The sequence below is a fragment of the Clupea harengus genome, chromosome 9 (assembly GCF_900700415.2).
Source record: "Clupea harengus chromosome 9, Ch_v2.0.2, whole genome shotgun sequence".
Classification (NCBI taxonomy): domain Eukaryota; kingdom Metazoa; phylum Chordata; class Actinopteri; order Clupeiformes; family Clupeidae; genus Clupea; species Clupea harengus.
Window position 1 is genome coordinate 21,140,464 of NC_045160.1, and position 16,068 is coordinate 21,156,531.

The window sequence follows — 16,068 nt, forward strand, 5'->3', positions numbered from 1 at the left end:
TAAACAACTCAGACATGTCATGTTGCACATTGCTTTGTTGCACTGTTCTAAACTCTTTATTATCAATAACAAATATAATTATTTTCGCTTAACCTACAATCTGCTCTGACCACTGATTTTATAAACCACCATAATGTGTTACTGTGCAGATTAAATGTAGGCTATGTGTCTAGGCTAAACGTTGCTAGTTGGAGCTCGACTAGTCATATGTCACTTTATTAGCATGCTCCTGTCTTCTTCTCCGTTTTCTTCAGTTGTCTGTAGCACCGTTAAAGCGCCACCAACAGGCGTGGGGGATGTACTACAGCGGATTCAATCGGATTCGCTGGGTTCATGTGCACGCGATTTGAAAAGTGGATGTGTGAAAAATGAATCCAGGTTCAGGCAAACTAGACTTCATGTGCATGGGGCCTCAGTTTGCTTCCTGACCCCAGGTGTCTGAGCAATACCAGTGTGGGGCCCTTTCCTTTGTTACCATGAGAAGGAAAGCGGGCCCTCCAAGGAAGGGAAGGTTTGGTTATTATACTGATTGTTAATAGTCTACACACAGATTATTGAGTTCATTCACATATTTTCCACCACACTGCCCTCAGTGGTATGTCAGCAACCATGCAGCAAGTAACTTACAGCTATTTTGATAGATATAAATTTCAAGACAAGTTAAAGCCTACATACATTATGGTAAGCTTACTAGGCTACAAGTTGGGTAAATTACAAGTCGCTACCAGGTTGATAGCCAGCCTATAAATTATTATGGTAAGTTAGCGAATAGCCTGGCAGATTAGATTTTGCACGTAAGATCAAACGGGTGTCAAGAACGGTTTACGTTAGCTAGCTTAATGACCAATTGATAATGATAACTAGAGGTGCATTTCCGCAAGAAAATGCAAAGCTCAGCATGACGCAAAATGCAACTAAATGGTTTATCTCTCTTTCACATGACCATGTGCCATCAGGACATCAGTATACAAGCTACTACTAAAACAAGAAACGGTAAAAACCTGCATAATTTTGCTGCAAGTGTAAGAACTAAGAATGAGACGATCGCATCATTACTGTGACTGTTGCAGTAGTAATCAATGCCCCGGTTCATGTTCAACGCCTACACAGTTTCCCAGCTGCAGTCGTATGACTCCACTGTCGCGCAGCTGCGTCAACAGCTTAAACTCCTGCGGCATCGCGTGCATACGGTTGGGAAGTATGTTGTCATAGTAATGATGAGAGACTGTCTTGTTGTCTGGTCCGCGTGGAAAGGGCCAGAAGCCGTAGACGTACACCTGGTCGCAGAGGGAGAGGGCGAGTGTCAGCATGAAGAGGCCGCTGGAGAGACGCCCAGCACGGACACCCCGGGCCGCCCAGAAGGCACTGACACGCCGCAGGAACTCCGGGTGGGCGAACAGGACTGTCTGATTGGATGAAGCATCAGCAACTGTTTGAGCAGCCCAAAAGGATGGCTTCATACCGGTTCTTGAAGAGAAGGCCGGCATGTAGATGAAGCTTCTGTTATACACACTCAAGCTCTCCAATAGCTTGGCACCCTTCCGATCCTTAAACCTCAAACAAACAAACACACACGGATGAAGTTAGTGTGCATAATGTGTGTTTGTATATATACATGTATGTCAGAGTGCTGCTTGAAGGTGTCGAATGGCCAGGGAGTTCACATTTAAGTACTGACAAAAAAAATCATATTAATATGTAGTGTGCCAGTGCACTCTTGTTTATAGTGTGCAATAAAGAGAGAGAGTGTGTGTGTGTGTGAGTGAGTGTAAGTCGGTCTACCTTTTGTCTAAGATGCTTGGGTTCACTGTCACAATGTGTGTCCTTTTGCCAGAATCTGTAGTCAAGGGAGGAAGATTGCACCTATCCACAAACACATGCACATAAACAGACACACATGCACACACGCACATAAACACACGGGGGAAAGAACAGGCATTGGGTTGTGTAGCCTTGTGAGGGGCCGGGCTGTCACCCCACGTTGTTTTGGGAGGTGGCGACTGGACTGGGATGTGTAGTTGGGAAGAAGGTTGCAGGAAATGGTGGCTTTCATATAAAAATATATTCTTATTTATTTACTTACATGGGGGATTATTTTGTATCCACCCCGAAAACTTGTATATACACAATAAACAAACATATAATCAAAAACACAAAGACCGGCCGTAATCAAAGTGCTACAGACACTAGGGAGAACTAGGCATATTCTTGAGGCACAGATTCATTCTTCACTGATTCACTAATTACAAGTTCACTAGGAACATATTCACAGAGCACAGGTTCACAAGTTCACTAATCTCAAGTTCACAAGGAACATATTCACAGAGCACAGGTTCACAAGTTCACTAATCTAGTTCACAAGGAACATATTCAATACACAGGTTCACTAGGAACATATTCACAATGCACAGGTTAGTATCCACACAGCTAGATACCATTACACTTAGCCTCACAGCAGGTAAGTGTTTTCAGATTCTTACAGCCTCTCATGCCTGCCTCTAAAGTTCTCCCATGGCCATCTCAAGAAAGTCTCTCCTCATGAACATGAGGCGCCCGTTAAATAGGGTAGCCAGCTGGGTTCAATTGAACCCATTTGGTCTCCCGGGTCCAGCCACTAAGGTGGGGGAGCCCGGACCGAACCATTGTGGTGGGGGAGTCCACCCCACACCAGGGCCAAACTCCTTATGAGTCACAGTGAGAAGGGGAGGGAATTTCACCTTCTCACAAGCCTGGTCTTTGTGAATAGATAGGGTCTGGCCACGCTCCATAGGGGATTGATAGGGTCTGGCCACGCTCCATAGGTGATTTTTCTCCATTTGTTGCATCTTAATAGACGTATTCAGGTTAATTTTGAAACCATTGGACCAGACTTTCACCAATCGGCAATGACCACTATGAGATTGCTTTACTTCCTACTTCGCCACTAACGGTGCAAGTTTTTTTAAGCCTTTTCCCAAACCCCGTTGGCAGTAAGGAAAGAATGTGTTTGGCCTTGATGAATAAATGTACACATTCTCCTTGCTCTGGCTTCAATTCTTCGATGTTTGCTAGTGTTGCTATTACTACTTATAGCTAGGGTTGGGTACCGAGAACCAGTTCCAATATGGCACCGGTTCCAATACAATCAGTACCTACCCGGACCGAAATGCAACGCAAATTTCGGTGCTTCCTTTTGGTGCCTGAGCCGATTATAAAAAAATAAAGCAACAAATCATGCAGCTAAATGAACAAAACTTACGTAAAATGTTTTCTTATAAACAGGAATTATTTCAGGCTGCAACATGAAACACAGAGGCTGGTTCCAAAACAGTAAAAAACTAGCGATAGCTAACGAGCAGTAACGTTAGTGGCATAGATCTGTCTGAGTACGATCTGTATGAATAATTGTTTTGGTTGCTAGGCTGATTTCGTGGGGCACATTTAAAACCGTCCCATCTCCCAATGTAAACTTTGGCCTGTGTCGCTCACGCTCATTGGTGATTACATAGCAACAGTCTTATGACAGCGAAGAGCAGGCAGCATTTCACAGAGCAAGCACAAACAGAGCTAGCCATCAATTTAACAGAGAAAATGCAGAAAGGTAAACGGTCAAAAGTGTGGCTGTATTTCGCACAGAAAGATTCAAACAACGCAACGTGCAACAGATGCAACAAAACAATTGCGTGTAAAGGAGGGAGAGAAGGCAAGAGTCAAAGGCAGATCAGCAACCGCAGACTGAAGACTAAACAGAGATGCCAGCAAAACTAAACCTAGTCTCTTAAAGGGGCAGTACAAATTCACATACCCAGTGGGTTCAAATAACAAGATTAAGTATAAACAAGACAGAAAAGATAGGTATAAATAAATCAGAAAATGGTGACATTTCATGAAATAAATGCAAACAAAATACTAATAATATTTTTTGACTCCGAAGGCAAATATGCTCATATTTCTGCTAAATAATTACTGAAGTTTGAAGCTGTAGTGTGTGTGTGTGTGTTTTGTATTTATTTATATTTATTTAAGTATATTGTAAACTGTTGTTATAAGTTAATATATTGTTCATAGTTTGAAGTTAAAAGGTTTGAAGCCAAGTGTTTTGTATTTATTTATATTTATAGTATACCTTAAACAGTTAATATATTGTTCAATTTGAAGAATTTTTTTTTGCCTTGGCAATAAAAAAGCCTTTCTTTAATGTCGTCAATCGTCGTTTTGTGCTATTTTTTTTTAAAGTATCGGTTCAGGCACCGTTTAGGCACCGGTATCGTTTTAGAAGTATCGGTTTAGCACCGGTATCGGAAAAAACCCAAACGATACCCATCCCTACTTATAGCAGTACTTATGTTGCTAGCATTCAGACTGGCTGGCAATTCATGTTGCAAAAAGATTGTCCAGACTATCAGAGTGGCTAGCGATTCGTGTTGCAAAGAGGGTGTCCAGACTATCATAGGGTGACCAGACGTCCTCTTTTACCCGGACATGTCCTCTTTTCGAGACCTAAAAAATGTGTCCGGCAGGGATTCCAAAATTGTCCGGGATTTTGCCGCTTCGGATATTTGTGTTTCTCTGGGTCCTTCACAAACTAGTTTTTATGCCCTTACAAGTTTTGGAAAGAGTATCTCCCTTACGTTCCACCTACTTGCGTGAGCTCTGACAGTAGAGAGAACTGTCATTGGTCGACCGCCCTCTCAGTGTTGCCAGATGCACGATAATTATCCTCCAAAGACGTGTGTGTGTGTGCATGAGAGAGAGAGAGTGTGTGTGTGGGCTTGTAGTACCTGATGATAAGCTGGGCTCGATCGATCTCTTGGCCACAGCCACTGTTCTTCAGGATGCCCCCATTCCCAACCACTGCACAGGAGCTCAGACGAGGTGGCAGGGGAGGCTCCTACACACACACACACACACACAAAATCACATTCCGTCCAACTGACAACACACACATCAATTAAAGTTGCATTTGTAGGTAAACAAGATCATCACTGTTTGATTCCAGAGACATTCATCTATTCACACTCTTGATGTTGAAGCAACAACAACACTTTCTAAATGTGAACCAGACTATGAGGAGAGAGGGCAAGGAGACAGCTGAGATGGAGGACATTACTAATTGTGGAGCCAGAACATGAGAAAGGAACGCTGATGAGTGGAACAATGGTTCCTGTCTTTTTTTCTGAAGTGAAAGGCAAAAGCACCACTGATTATGCATGGCAGTAACGTGTCTGATGAGGCCGCCATGTGTACAAGCACGTTCACTGGCATCATTACTGTTTGGGCTAAGTCTACACTTAAAGCCCAGAGGGATTGCTGACTGAGCACTTGATTGACGCGCTTGTTAGATGTAAAATAACGTTCCAACTTTGCGTTCTTAGTTATGAAACTTTATTTCCCACAGTAAGATCCAATCAATAAAGTTGTCCATACATCCAAACTTGCATCTCATTTACATATAACAGACCTTTGGTGGTACAAATGAAGCGGTCAAAAATCTATATGCGCTCTCCCTCTGTCAAGCAACATGACCTTTCCCACCTATATTGTGTGAACCCAATTAAGGTGGAGCGCCATCTAGTGTCCCAACAAGATTAAAACATGAACCCCAAATGGCTCCTACACACCGGGCCCTAATTGTGATGGCCGACAGACATAACAATTAAAATACATACCAATGGGAGCCATAAAGAAAAGTGGGCAGAGTGAAATCACACCTATAGATACTCCACAACTTCGAAACATTAGCATGGTGAAATGATGACACAATGACTCAAGCAGCAATCATTTGGATCCTCAAACTGGTGGTCGTTTTAACATAGCCTCTGCCTTGCACATGGATATCCTATTAACCATGGCTGATGTACACTCTGTTCCGGAACTGCTGTTGTTTCCATGCAAAGGACCATTAATAACCCAGCCTAGGGCTGTTTTCATAGCATATGGGCCATCGCCTCTGCTGTTGACAACCTCCCAGGGCTCCAACATTTTCGGTGCATTGCTTCCAATCAACAAGTCGACATTAGCCATTATGCTGGGGATTTTAATCTTTGCTAGGTACGGCCATTTTGCCAAATCTCCTTCCTTCAACAGGTTATCTGAATTTACCAGCATTTTCTTCTGTGTGAAGGTTTCTGGGAGTTTATAGAAAAGGTTGTCATTGATTCCAGACACCTCCAAGCCTGAGACTGAGTATGCTGGCACCACTCTTTCCAGTCCCATGGTTTCTAGGAGAAGACGAGTTTGTCTTCCAGCAAGGTTGAGCCTTCGCATGAGCTGCTCTGAGCAAAATGTTGAGGAGCTTCCAGGATCTAGGAAGGCATACGTTTGAATTACTTGGTCCCCCTTAATGGACTTGACTTGGACTGGCAGGATGGGAAGCAGGCAACGATCCCTTCCGGCCCCTGTATGATCACAAGTTTTCTGGGATGTAGTTATCACTTGGGCCCCTGACTCCTTGGCGGGTTCTGTAGGTGCACTGGCTGTCTCTCTCCTGTCGATGTGAAGTACAGTGGGATGCCTTTGTCCACAAGTCCTACAGGTCAACCGCCCCTCACAGTTCCGACTCCAGTGCCCTGCGCATAGGCAGCCAAAGCAGAGTTCTTTCTCTTTAAGAAAGCTTAGCTTGTCTCTGTGCTTCATCTGTTTGAACTGTTGGCATTGCTGCAATGACTGGCCTTGAGTGCAACACGCACAACCTAGCTCCACTGCAGAGTCATGTCCTTGTGACGCACTCCTCCATTCTCCATTGTTCTCCATTGATTCCATGGATGCGATGTTTGTAGCAAAGCTGTTTGTGTTGATCCTACTCCCTTGATGGGACTTCTGCCTATTAGCCTCTGGAATGAATTAATTAAAGGTTGCTAAGTCGTTTATGTCACCATACAGGGGGTCTGATATTATTCTGACATGTCTTTCTAGGAATTTCACCAGGTCTTTGAACAGGGCTCTGTGTTCGGTTTTCTCCAGTATGTCAAATGCAATGGCTCTCCATCGCTCCCTGAGCTTGAATGGCAGTTTAGACATGATTGCCCTCATATTTATTGGCATATCCAACTCTTGCATGTACTGTAATTCCTCCATCACGTTACAACAGCTGCATAGAAAAAGAGAGTAACCCTGCAATGCGCTGACATCTTCAGTCTTTATTATGGGCCAGGACAAAGCCCTTTCTATATATGCCACAGCAATCTTGTACTTACTGCCGAAATGTTCACACAGCAGCTGCTTTGCTTTAGCATAGCCATACTCAGGTGTCATGTGAAGACAGCTACGGATCAGCTCCCTTGGCTGACCCCTAGTGAACTGTTCAAGGTAGTAGAGGCAGTCACCCTTGCTGGCCTTCTCCTCCACTCCTTGTTCAAATGCTCTAATGAAGGAAATATACTGCAGAGGATCTCCATCGAACAAGGGGATATCTCTTGCCGGCAATGATGATAGGCGTTGTTGTTGGACGAGTGCTGATGTTATTTCATTTTGCCTTTGCATTACTATGAGAAGGTCTCCAGAGTGACTTTGATCTGTTGGTTGAGTGTTGGGATGGGAACGTTCCAGAGTCGACGTCAATGTTTCCCTTTCCAGTGTATGAGGGCTGTTAGAATTAGTCCACTCCTTTGGTCGAGTTGCAGGGTGTTGGCTTGCTCCCTGAGGCGGCCTTATGGCTGTTAATGGGTTGATGGCTGTGGGCAGCGTCAACTGCTGGGTCTGCTGGGGTCTGCTTGGGGGTATAAGATTGAATTCCTTTGCCAATGGGTCTAATCTGTTTACAGGTGCCATGTTTCTAGTTCCTCTTTCCAGGTAAGAATTCATTGCATTGGATACCTTTGACCAACTATCAGAGGCCTGTAGCACAGCAAGTTTAGCTGCAGACTCAGCAAGCATGGTTTCCAGTTCCTGTTGTTCCTTTTTCCTCCTTATTTGCTGTTCTTGCTCCTCCAAAGCATGCTTTTCCTTTAACGCCGCCATACGGACAAGCAGTGCTGCCTTGTCTGCTTCTATTATAACTATTGCGGAGGAAGTAGTGCTTGATCCACTACTGCACGTACTTTTCCTGCTTGAGTGTTGGCTGCCTACATTTGAAATACTGTCATCAGGGTTGATGCCATCATCATCATCATTAAATACATTTTGTTCAACACTTGATAACCATAATTGCACCTGTGTGATATATTCAGTTATGTTCAACATTTGGGCTTTGAACCACACATCATGTTTCTCTTGTTCAATCTCAGGTAACATACCCATCACAGAGTCTTGAACACCCTTTGCTTCATCACATACTTTAAGCAGCTCATTAAAAGCACACTGGACCTGTGATTTCTTTCCCTTTAGTATAAGGTATTTCATCTTTCTTTTTAAGCTGCACGCTTTGTTTAGCTTAACTCTCCTGTCCTTTTGCAATCGTTCAACTTTTTCAGCAAACGCTTTAGCAGTTAATGTTACAACACGTTTTTCTTTGTCCCCTTGCGCATCAGCGCCATTTGCAACATTGTTCGAATCAGCTGGTGGCCCAGTGGGCTTGTCCGTGAGTTCGTAGATCTCAGTTCGAATGTTAGCAACAAGTTCACAACACAGTAACGTCCAGTTTAGTGATCCTCCCCAACCCGACTGTCACCAACGCAACGAATCACCAATGCATTGGATTTTTAGCCCCACAGTGTGTACACGACACTTGAATGGCCATTCATTTAGTAGCGCTACACATACCTCGCGTTGGGCGCCATGCGTCTGATGAATTTCCAGTTGGCCTTTGAAATGAAGTGTTGATTTCTGTGCTGGTGGTAGATGATAGCCTTTAGATTCGCAGAGACGGGAAGCAACGTTGACTCCAATACGAACGCCGTCCTCGCGCTGTCCACGGCCTGTGTTATTGTTGGCTAGATGGACAAACGTGATGTTCCTTCCTCAATACAATCTACGATTGCATGCAACGTTCTTGGCTCGGTTCGAACACGGCTGTAGCCTAATCTACTGTGTCGGTAACTTGGAGCAGTAAGCTTTTTGACTTGTGTATGGGCAAAGTCTACACTTAAAGCCCAGAAGGATTGCTGACTGAGCACTTGATTGACGCGCTTGTTAGATGTAAAATGACGTTCCAACTTTGCGTTCTTAGTTATGAAATTTTATTTCCCACAGTAAGATCCAATCAATAAAGTTGTCCATACATCCAAACTTGCATCTCATTTACATATAACAGACCTTTGGTGGTACAAATGAAGCGGTCAAAAAGCTATATGCGCTCTACCTCTGTCAAGCAACACCTGACACCTGCATGACCTTTCCCACCTATATTGTGTGAACCGAATTAAGGTGGAGCGCCATCTAGTGTCCCAACAAGATTAAAACATGAACCCCAAATGGCTCCTACAATTACATTTTACTGTCTTTGGCTTAAACCATTTCCTTCAATCGACTGCAGAATTGACTAAGAGAAACATCTGGAAAGGGTGGTACACTTTCAAACAAGTTCAGGGAGAAGCAAAGAACACCTTTTCCTTTTGATAGTGGCAAATCAGTTCTCCTGCCATCCAGCTCAAGTGTTGATGATTTTTTACAAAGCCAAGGCAACAAAGATGCAGAGTTGTCACAGTCCATCTGGTAGAATCATGACTGAGCACAGAAGCATTACTACAAGGGGCTTAAGCGAAATGGGCCACAGGTGATTCCCCTGATCACCTGGCATGGGGTTTCTCAGGCTGCTTGGCATGGGCTTGGGACCTTTTCCTGCTTGACCGGGTTTGCCTAGGCCTTGGCCGAATCCCAGGGGCTTGAGGGTTCTGGCGGCATCTCCTGGCTGGTCGAGGCATGAAAGTTTCCTTGTTTGTAAGACTCTGGCGCCTATTGTTTGAGCCATCTGTGCCCTGCAGCCTGCAGATGGCGCAACACTCTGAGCAACCTCTCACAAGAGCATCTCCTCGCAGATGCCGGAAGGAGCCTTTTACTGGCGGACTTTGAATGAGGGGAAATGTCTGTATTGAGGAGGCTCTGCACAGTCTACATATTCTGCAGCCTTTGGCAGTCCTCCATCTTGCAGACCACCAGTATTTCCTCTTTGTTGAGTTCAATGGTATATCGCAGTTATCTTTTAAGCCGATCTGTACTGTTTTCCAGAAGCATCATTCAGCAACTACATGTTAGGCTGGTGTATAAGCACAATTGCAGGAGACAAGGTTGGAGGATTCAACAGAGGGGTTTTATTCCACAAAACACAAAGGATCCAAAAGCACACAGTAACATGAAGTAGTCCTTCCAGTAAATAACTTAGAGTCCACAAAGCATCCAAAACACAGAAAACAAGGAGAGTCCAACAGACCGTTAGCTGAGGTGAACAAGGATCAAGAATAACACAGGAGAGAGTTCTCACTAGAAGCTGGTTTGCACAAAGAGTAGTCCTTTCCTCAGGTAGAAATTCCATGACTGAGCAACGAAGCTCAGAAACAAGGGACTTAAAACAGCCACCTGAAACAAGGAACAGGTGATTCCTCTGATCACCTGGCATGGGGTTTCTCAGTCCGTTTGACAAGGGCTTGGGACATGTGCCGGGGTTTCCTGGGCCGAATCTCAGGGGCTTGTGGGTTGTGGCGGCATCTCCTGGCCGGTTGAGGTATGACACTGCCGTGGTAACCGTGGAGAGAAAGAGTGTTCTAAACGATAGTCTCTCTATCATTTACCTACGGTAGTTTTGGGGTTACCCACCTCTCAGCAGTTAAGGTCTGCATGAACTCTGCCGAGTTTTCAAGGCATGAAAATATGCAGCAATTCTTGTAGAAGACGTTGGCAAACAAGAATATTGTAACGTGCCGGCATAGTCGCCCCATAATGCCGTGCGGCGGGCGCACGCTGTTGTACTGTATGTGTTATACCCTATGTGATGCACTAGCGCATGTTCCCTAACGATGGTCCTTATGGTTCTAAGTACCTGTTGTTGTTATGTGTTGGGACAGAGGTTGTGCAGGTGTGTGACTGTAGCACAGTCTGATCGTGGTTACTTGCACCAGGGCATAAAGCCCGTGCCATTTTGTCAGTGTGTTGTGTTTAGTGTTTAATAAATAAGCCATAACAAAGATTCCACGTTTCCGTGATTTGTTACATTGGTGTCAGAAGTGGGATTAGGGCTACCCCTTTATTCACGGGAAAGCACCCTGATGAAGTTCAGAGGACCTTCATCCCAAGACGCCTCTTCAACGGCGATTTGGTCCAGAGAACTAACGCTCAGGACCACTCGCTTGGGAGACCGGACGGAGCAAGCATGCCGCGCTTTCTAGGCGAAGAACCACGCCCCCCGCCCCTAGAAGGGCCACAATCTGGAGAACCGGGAGTGTACAGCTGGCCGCTGCATCCGCTACGACCCGCCCTCTCAACCGACCCAGAGCAGCGACCCACGATAGCAGAGGCACCCCGTCGGACCAACACCAAGCTGCCCCGCTATAATGGCGAGAACCCACTAGAGACATACCTAGTCCAAGTGCGGCTGGCGGCAAACTTGAACGGCTGGTCGGCGGAGGAAAAGGTGGCGCTGGCACTGGAGGGGAAGGCCCTACAGGTACTGGTCGACCTGCCCCCCGAAGAACATGCAAGTTGGACCGCCATCGAAGCCGCCCTACAACGCAGATACGGACGGAGAGTGTTCACCGATGGCGCTCGAGATCAACTCGCCTCCAGGCGCAGAGGTGACGTGGAAAGCCTGGGAGCGTTTGCGGTAGACCTCCGACTGTATGCACGGCGAGGTTACCCAACGTTCAACCAAAGCCAACAAGACGAGCTGGCGCTACAGGCGTTTGTGCGAGGTGTCCAGCCGGAGCGATTGAGAGAGCACATTCGCCTGAGCACTCCTCGTTCGCTGGTGTCGGCCCTGGATGAGGCAGAGCGGGTTGAGCACATCTTATGTGCAACGGAAACCAGGCACCGCATACGCCAGGTGGAGATGAGCGAGGATGAAGAAGAGTTGGAGCTGACACGACAAGCATCAGCTAACCCCCCTCAACGCAGCTGGCGAGGGCCGAAGAGGGCCACAAGGAACGAAGGCTGCTACAGGTGTGGAGAACCTGGACATGTATCCAGGAACTGCCCGGCTCCGGCGCCCCGTGCACATTTAAACTAGAGGAGGGTGACACGGCGGGAGGGATGTCACCTTCAATATCGACCACCTCCTTGATTCATGACCACCTGCAACTGGGGCGACTGGGTCAAACCAGAGGACTGTATGTGGACTGTGTGTTGGATGGAGCTCCGTGTCGCGCACTTATCGATACGGGCTCCACCATTTCACTAGTGCGACCTGGCATACTCCCTGGCAAATTGACAGCGAGACCCCCAGGCTGGGAAGCGACGAAACTGCGCATCACCACCGTTACTGGCGAGCGTGCTGACCTGAACGGAAGGAAAGTGGTGCGTGTGAGGATTAACCAGGTGACAACCCACCACCAGTTCTGGTTGGCGAACATTCAGGACGAGTGTATCCTGGGTTTGGATTTGCTGGAGAAATGGGGAGCCATGGTGGATGTTTCCCAGACACAGCTTCACCTGGGAGCGGACACTGTGTCTCTACAGGCAACGGGGAATGCTTGTCAGACTCGGCAAGGATTCGCGACATCGCCAACACAAGCCGCGCCTCTAGTTCAGGAGCACAGAGCGAGTACTCCTGCACGGAGGCGCCGTCGAAGACGAAGACAGAAACAAACATCGCCTCACGTCCAGCGTGTTCTCCCGGACACTCAAACCACACCCCCAGCGCCCCCGACCTCGAGCCCACATCACAGCCAGCCGTCACCGAGTCGAGGCACACCACCCTCCGCCGAGACGAAACAAGCCCTACAGGAGATGTGTTTGCGCAGCTGCGAAGGGCTGGATGAACGTCAGTGCAGCCAGGTACGAGACCTACTCGACAGGTATGCCGACATTTTCGCTGCTAGGGATGAAGATTGTACCCGCACGAGTTTGGTGCAACATGAAATCGACACCGGAGATGCCCGCCCAATTCGACTGCGTCCCCGCCGACTGCCGTTCGCCAAGAGAGCTGTAGCAGAACAGAAGGTCAAGGAAATGGCAGAGGCGGGGGTGATTGAACCCAGCAACAGCCCGTGAGCAGCACCAGCAGTCCTCGTCACAAAAAAAGACTCTTCATGGCGGTTCTGCGTGGACTACAGGCACCTCAATCAGGTAACGAGAAAAGACTCATACCCCCTTCCCCGTATTGATGATGCGCTTGATAGCATCTCTGGCTCCAGCTGGTTTAGTTCGCTGGATTTACGTAGCGGGTACTGGCAAATAGAACTAGCCCCTGAAGCCCGACCAAAGACTGCATTTACTATCGGGCAGGGGTTGTGGCAATTCAAAGTGCTACCATTTGGACTGTGTAATGGACCCGCAACTTTTGAACGCTTGATGGAAAGAGTTCTGGCGGGCATGCCACGCAGTTGCTGCATAGTGTATCTGGACGACATTTTATGTCATGCAACCAGCTTTTCAGGGGCTGTGGAGAGTTTGGGGAAGGTGTTCAATGCTATCCGCGGGGCGGGATTAAAATTGCACCCAAAGAAATGCAACCTGTTGAGGAGACAGACTGGGTTTCAGGGCCATGTTGTGGGGGCAGTGGGAGTGGCCACTGACCCAGCTAAAGTGGACACGGTAAAAAGCTGGCCTGCTCCTCGTGATGTGGCAGAACTCAGGAGTTTTCTGGGTCTGGCATCTTATTATCGACGGTTTATCCAGGATTTCGCTACGGTTGCCAGCCCAATGCACCAGCTGACACACAAGGGCCAGCCGTTTCTGTGGACACAGAGCTGCAATGACGCGTTCCACCAACTTCGGAAAGCACTGTCCGAGGCCCCAGTCCTGGCGTTTCCCAACCCCCAGCTACCGTTCGTTCTGGATACGGATGCCAGTGACGTTGGGATCGGCGCGGGATGGAGAACAGGGGGAACAGGTAATAGCATACTTCAGCCATTCACTCAGTCGGGCAGAGCGAAATTACTGTGTCACCCGACGTGAACTGTTAGCAGTGGTGCTGGGCATCCGCCACTTCTGTACTTATCTGTACGGCAAGCGGTTCCTACTCAGAACAGATCACGCTTCACTCACCTGGCTGCTGAGTTTCAAGGAGCCTGAGGGCCAGCTGGCTCGGTGGATGGAGACTCTTCAAGATTATGATTTTGAAATTCGCCACCGAGCTGGCCAGTTGCTTGGCAACGCAGACGCCTTGTCCAGGCGCCCCTGTGTAGCGGAGCAGTGTTGCTACTGTCAGCGCACCGAGGCAAAGAGTCCAGCTGCCGCCATGCCAGAGCCTCACATGGTCTGTCGGCTCCAAGTTGGTCCATCCGACGGCAACACGACAGCGAGCAGCGTGGGCCAGCCCAGCGCGGGCCAGCCCGGCCCGGTTGACGGAGAGGCGGCAGACACCAGCACACCTCAGCCCAGCAGCACACATCAGCCCAGCAGCGCACCTCAGCCCAGCAGCACACATCAGCCCAGCAGCGCACCTCAGCCCGGCCCGGTCGACGGAGAGGCGGCAGAGAGCAGCACACATCAGCCCAGCAGCGCACATCAGCCCAGCAGCGCACCTCAGCCCAGCCCGGTCGACGGAGAGGCGGCAGAGATCAGCGCACCCCAGCCCGGCCGGGTCGACGGAGGGGATGTGGATGCCGCTACGCAGGTCTGCAGAGTCACGGCCAAAGGCTCAGCCGCGCAGGCTGCGTCACCGGGGGACAGCCAGAGGGACACGTTTGCAGCGGAGGAGCTGCAGGAAGCACAAGCCAAAGACCCGGTCCTCGCCAGGGTGTTGTCATGGGTAAGTGCGGGGCAACGCCCACCATGGACTGACGTCTCTGCACTTGACCCTGAGACCAAGGCTTTGTACTCGCAGTGGCCTTGCTTTACCTCACACAACGGGCTGCTGCATCGACGCTGGCGGGCTCCTGACAGCCGTCATGATGTCCTCCAGCTGGTGGTCCCAGTTTGCTTACGAGCCCGCGTGTTGGAGCTTGTGCACGGTGCAGTGGGGGCTGCCCACTTTGGCATATCAAAAACACTTCACCGCTTACGAGGCCGTTTCTACTGGCCTGGATGCCGACGGGATGTGCAGCTCTTTGTTCACTGCTGCGACGCCTGCACAGCCAAGAAAGGACCGACACAACGTTCCCATGCCCCGCTACAGCAGTATGCAGTGGGAGCACCCATGGAGCGGGTAGCAGTGGACGTGCTCGGTCCATTTCCTCTCACCGACCTCGGAAACCGCTATGTGATCGTGGCCATGGATTACTTCACAAAGTGGCCCGAGGCATACGCGGTACCTGATCAGACTGCCTCTACAACGGCAGGGAAATTAGTGACTGAGATGTTCTGCCGTTTCGGGGCACCGGAAGAGCTCCACAGTGACCAGGGGCGGAACTTCGAAGCGGAGGTATTCAGTGAAGTCTGCAAACGGCTGGGTATCAAGAAGACCCGGACGACGCCGCTCCACCCACAAAGTGATGGGCTGGTGGAGCGGTTCAACCGGACACTCGCCGTTCAGCTGGCCATTCTAACCAGTCGTCGACAGCAGGACTGGGACTGCCACCTGCCCATGGTCCTCTGGGCATACCGGACAGCAGTGCAGGACTCGACTAAGTGCACCCCCGCAGCCCTAATGTTTGGACGAGAGCTGCGCACACCCATTTACCTAGTGTTTGGCTCACCCCCGGAGCCAGAGATTGATGGAAAATCTGGGATGGAATTCTACAGGCGGTTGTGTGAGAGGATGCGAGAAGTGCATGAAATGGCCAGACGGGCAATGTGCGCTGCCGGAGTTCGACAGAAGCGGGCTTACGACACACGCTGCTGTGGGCAAGAGTTCCACGCCGGTGACAAGGTGTGGGTATTCTGCCCTGAAAGAAAAAAAGGTATTTCACCTAAACTTTCTAATCAGTGGGTAGCACCGTGTACTGTACTGGAAAGACTGTCTGATGTGGTGTACCGGGTGCGGGTGTTAGGGCGGCGGAAGGTTGTGACCCTCCGTCGCGATTGGCTGGCCCCGTACCGGTCGTTGGCACCGGCTGGAGCTGAGATAGACTGTGAAACAGTGGGCCCCGCGCCAACACTGGTGCCAGCTCCGGAGGCTGC

At 48.8% G+C, this 16,068-nt stretch overlaps 1 protein-coding gene across 1 annotated transcript; it reads right to left on the reverse strand.

The window, feature by feature from the left end:
* Nucleotides 1–904: 904 nt before the first annotated feature.
* On the reverse strand, nucleotides 905–6,195 carry LOC105892368 (alpha-N-acetylneuraminide alpha-2,8-sialyltransferase-like). The gene is made up of 4 exons (XM_031572899.2): nucleotides 6,082–6,195; nucleotides 4,761–4,870; nucleotides 1,783–1,863; nucleotides 905–1,554 (listed from the first exon to the last, which is right to left on the reverse strand). Exons 1-4 carry the CDS (start codon nucleotides 6,193–6,195, stop codon nucleotides 1,077–1,079), a joined length of 783 nt encoding a protein of 260 aa, XP_031428759.1. The 3' UTR covers nucleotides 905–1,076.
* Nucleotides 6,196–16,068: the final 9,873 nt, after the last annotated feature.

Coding starts and splice junctions, on each gene's coding strand:
- LOC105892368 (XM_031572899.2), bottom strand. CDS start 6,195: ATGGGACTGGAAAGAGTGGTGCCAGCATACTCAGTCTCAGGCTTGGAG. Junction 1,864..4,760: donor CGAGCCCAGCTTATCATCAG/GTACTACAAGCC, acceptor GTTTGTGGATAG/GTGCAATCTTCCTCCCTTGA. Junction 1,555..1,782: donor CCAAGCATCTTAGACAAAAG/GTAGACCGACTT, acceptor TGTTTGTTTGAG/GTTTAAGGATCGGAAGGGTG.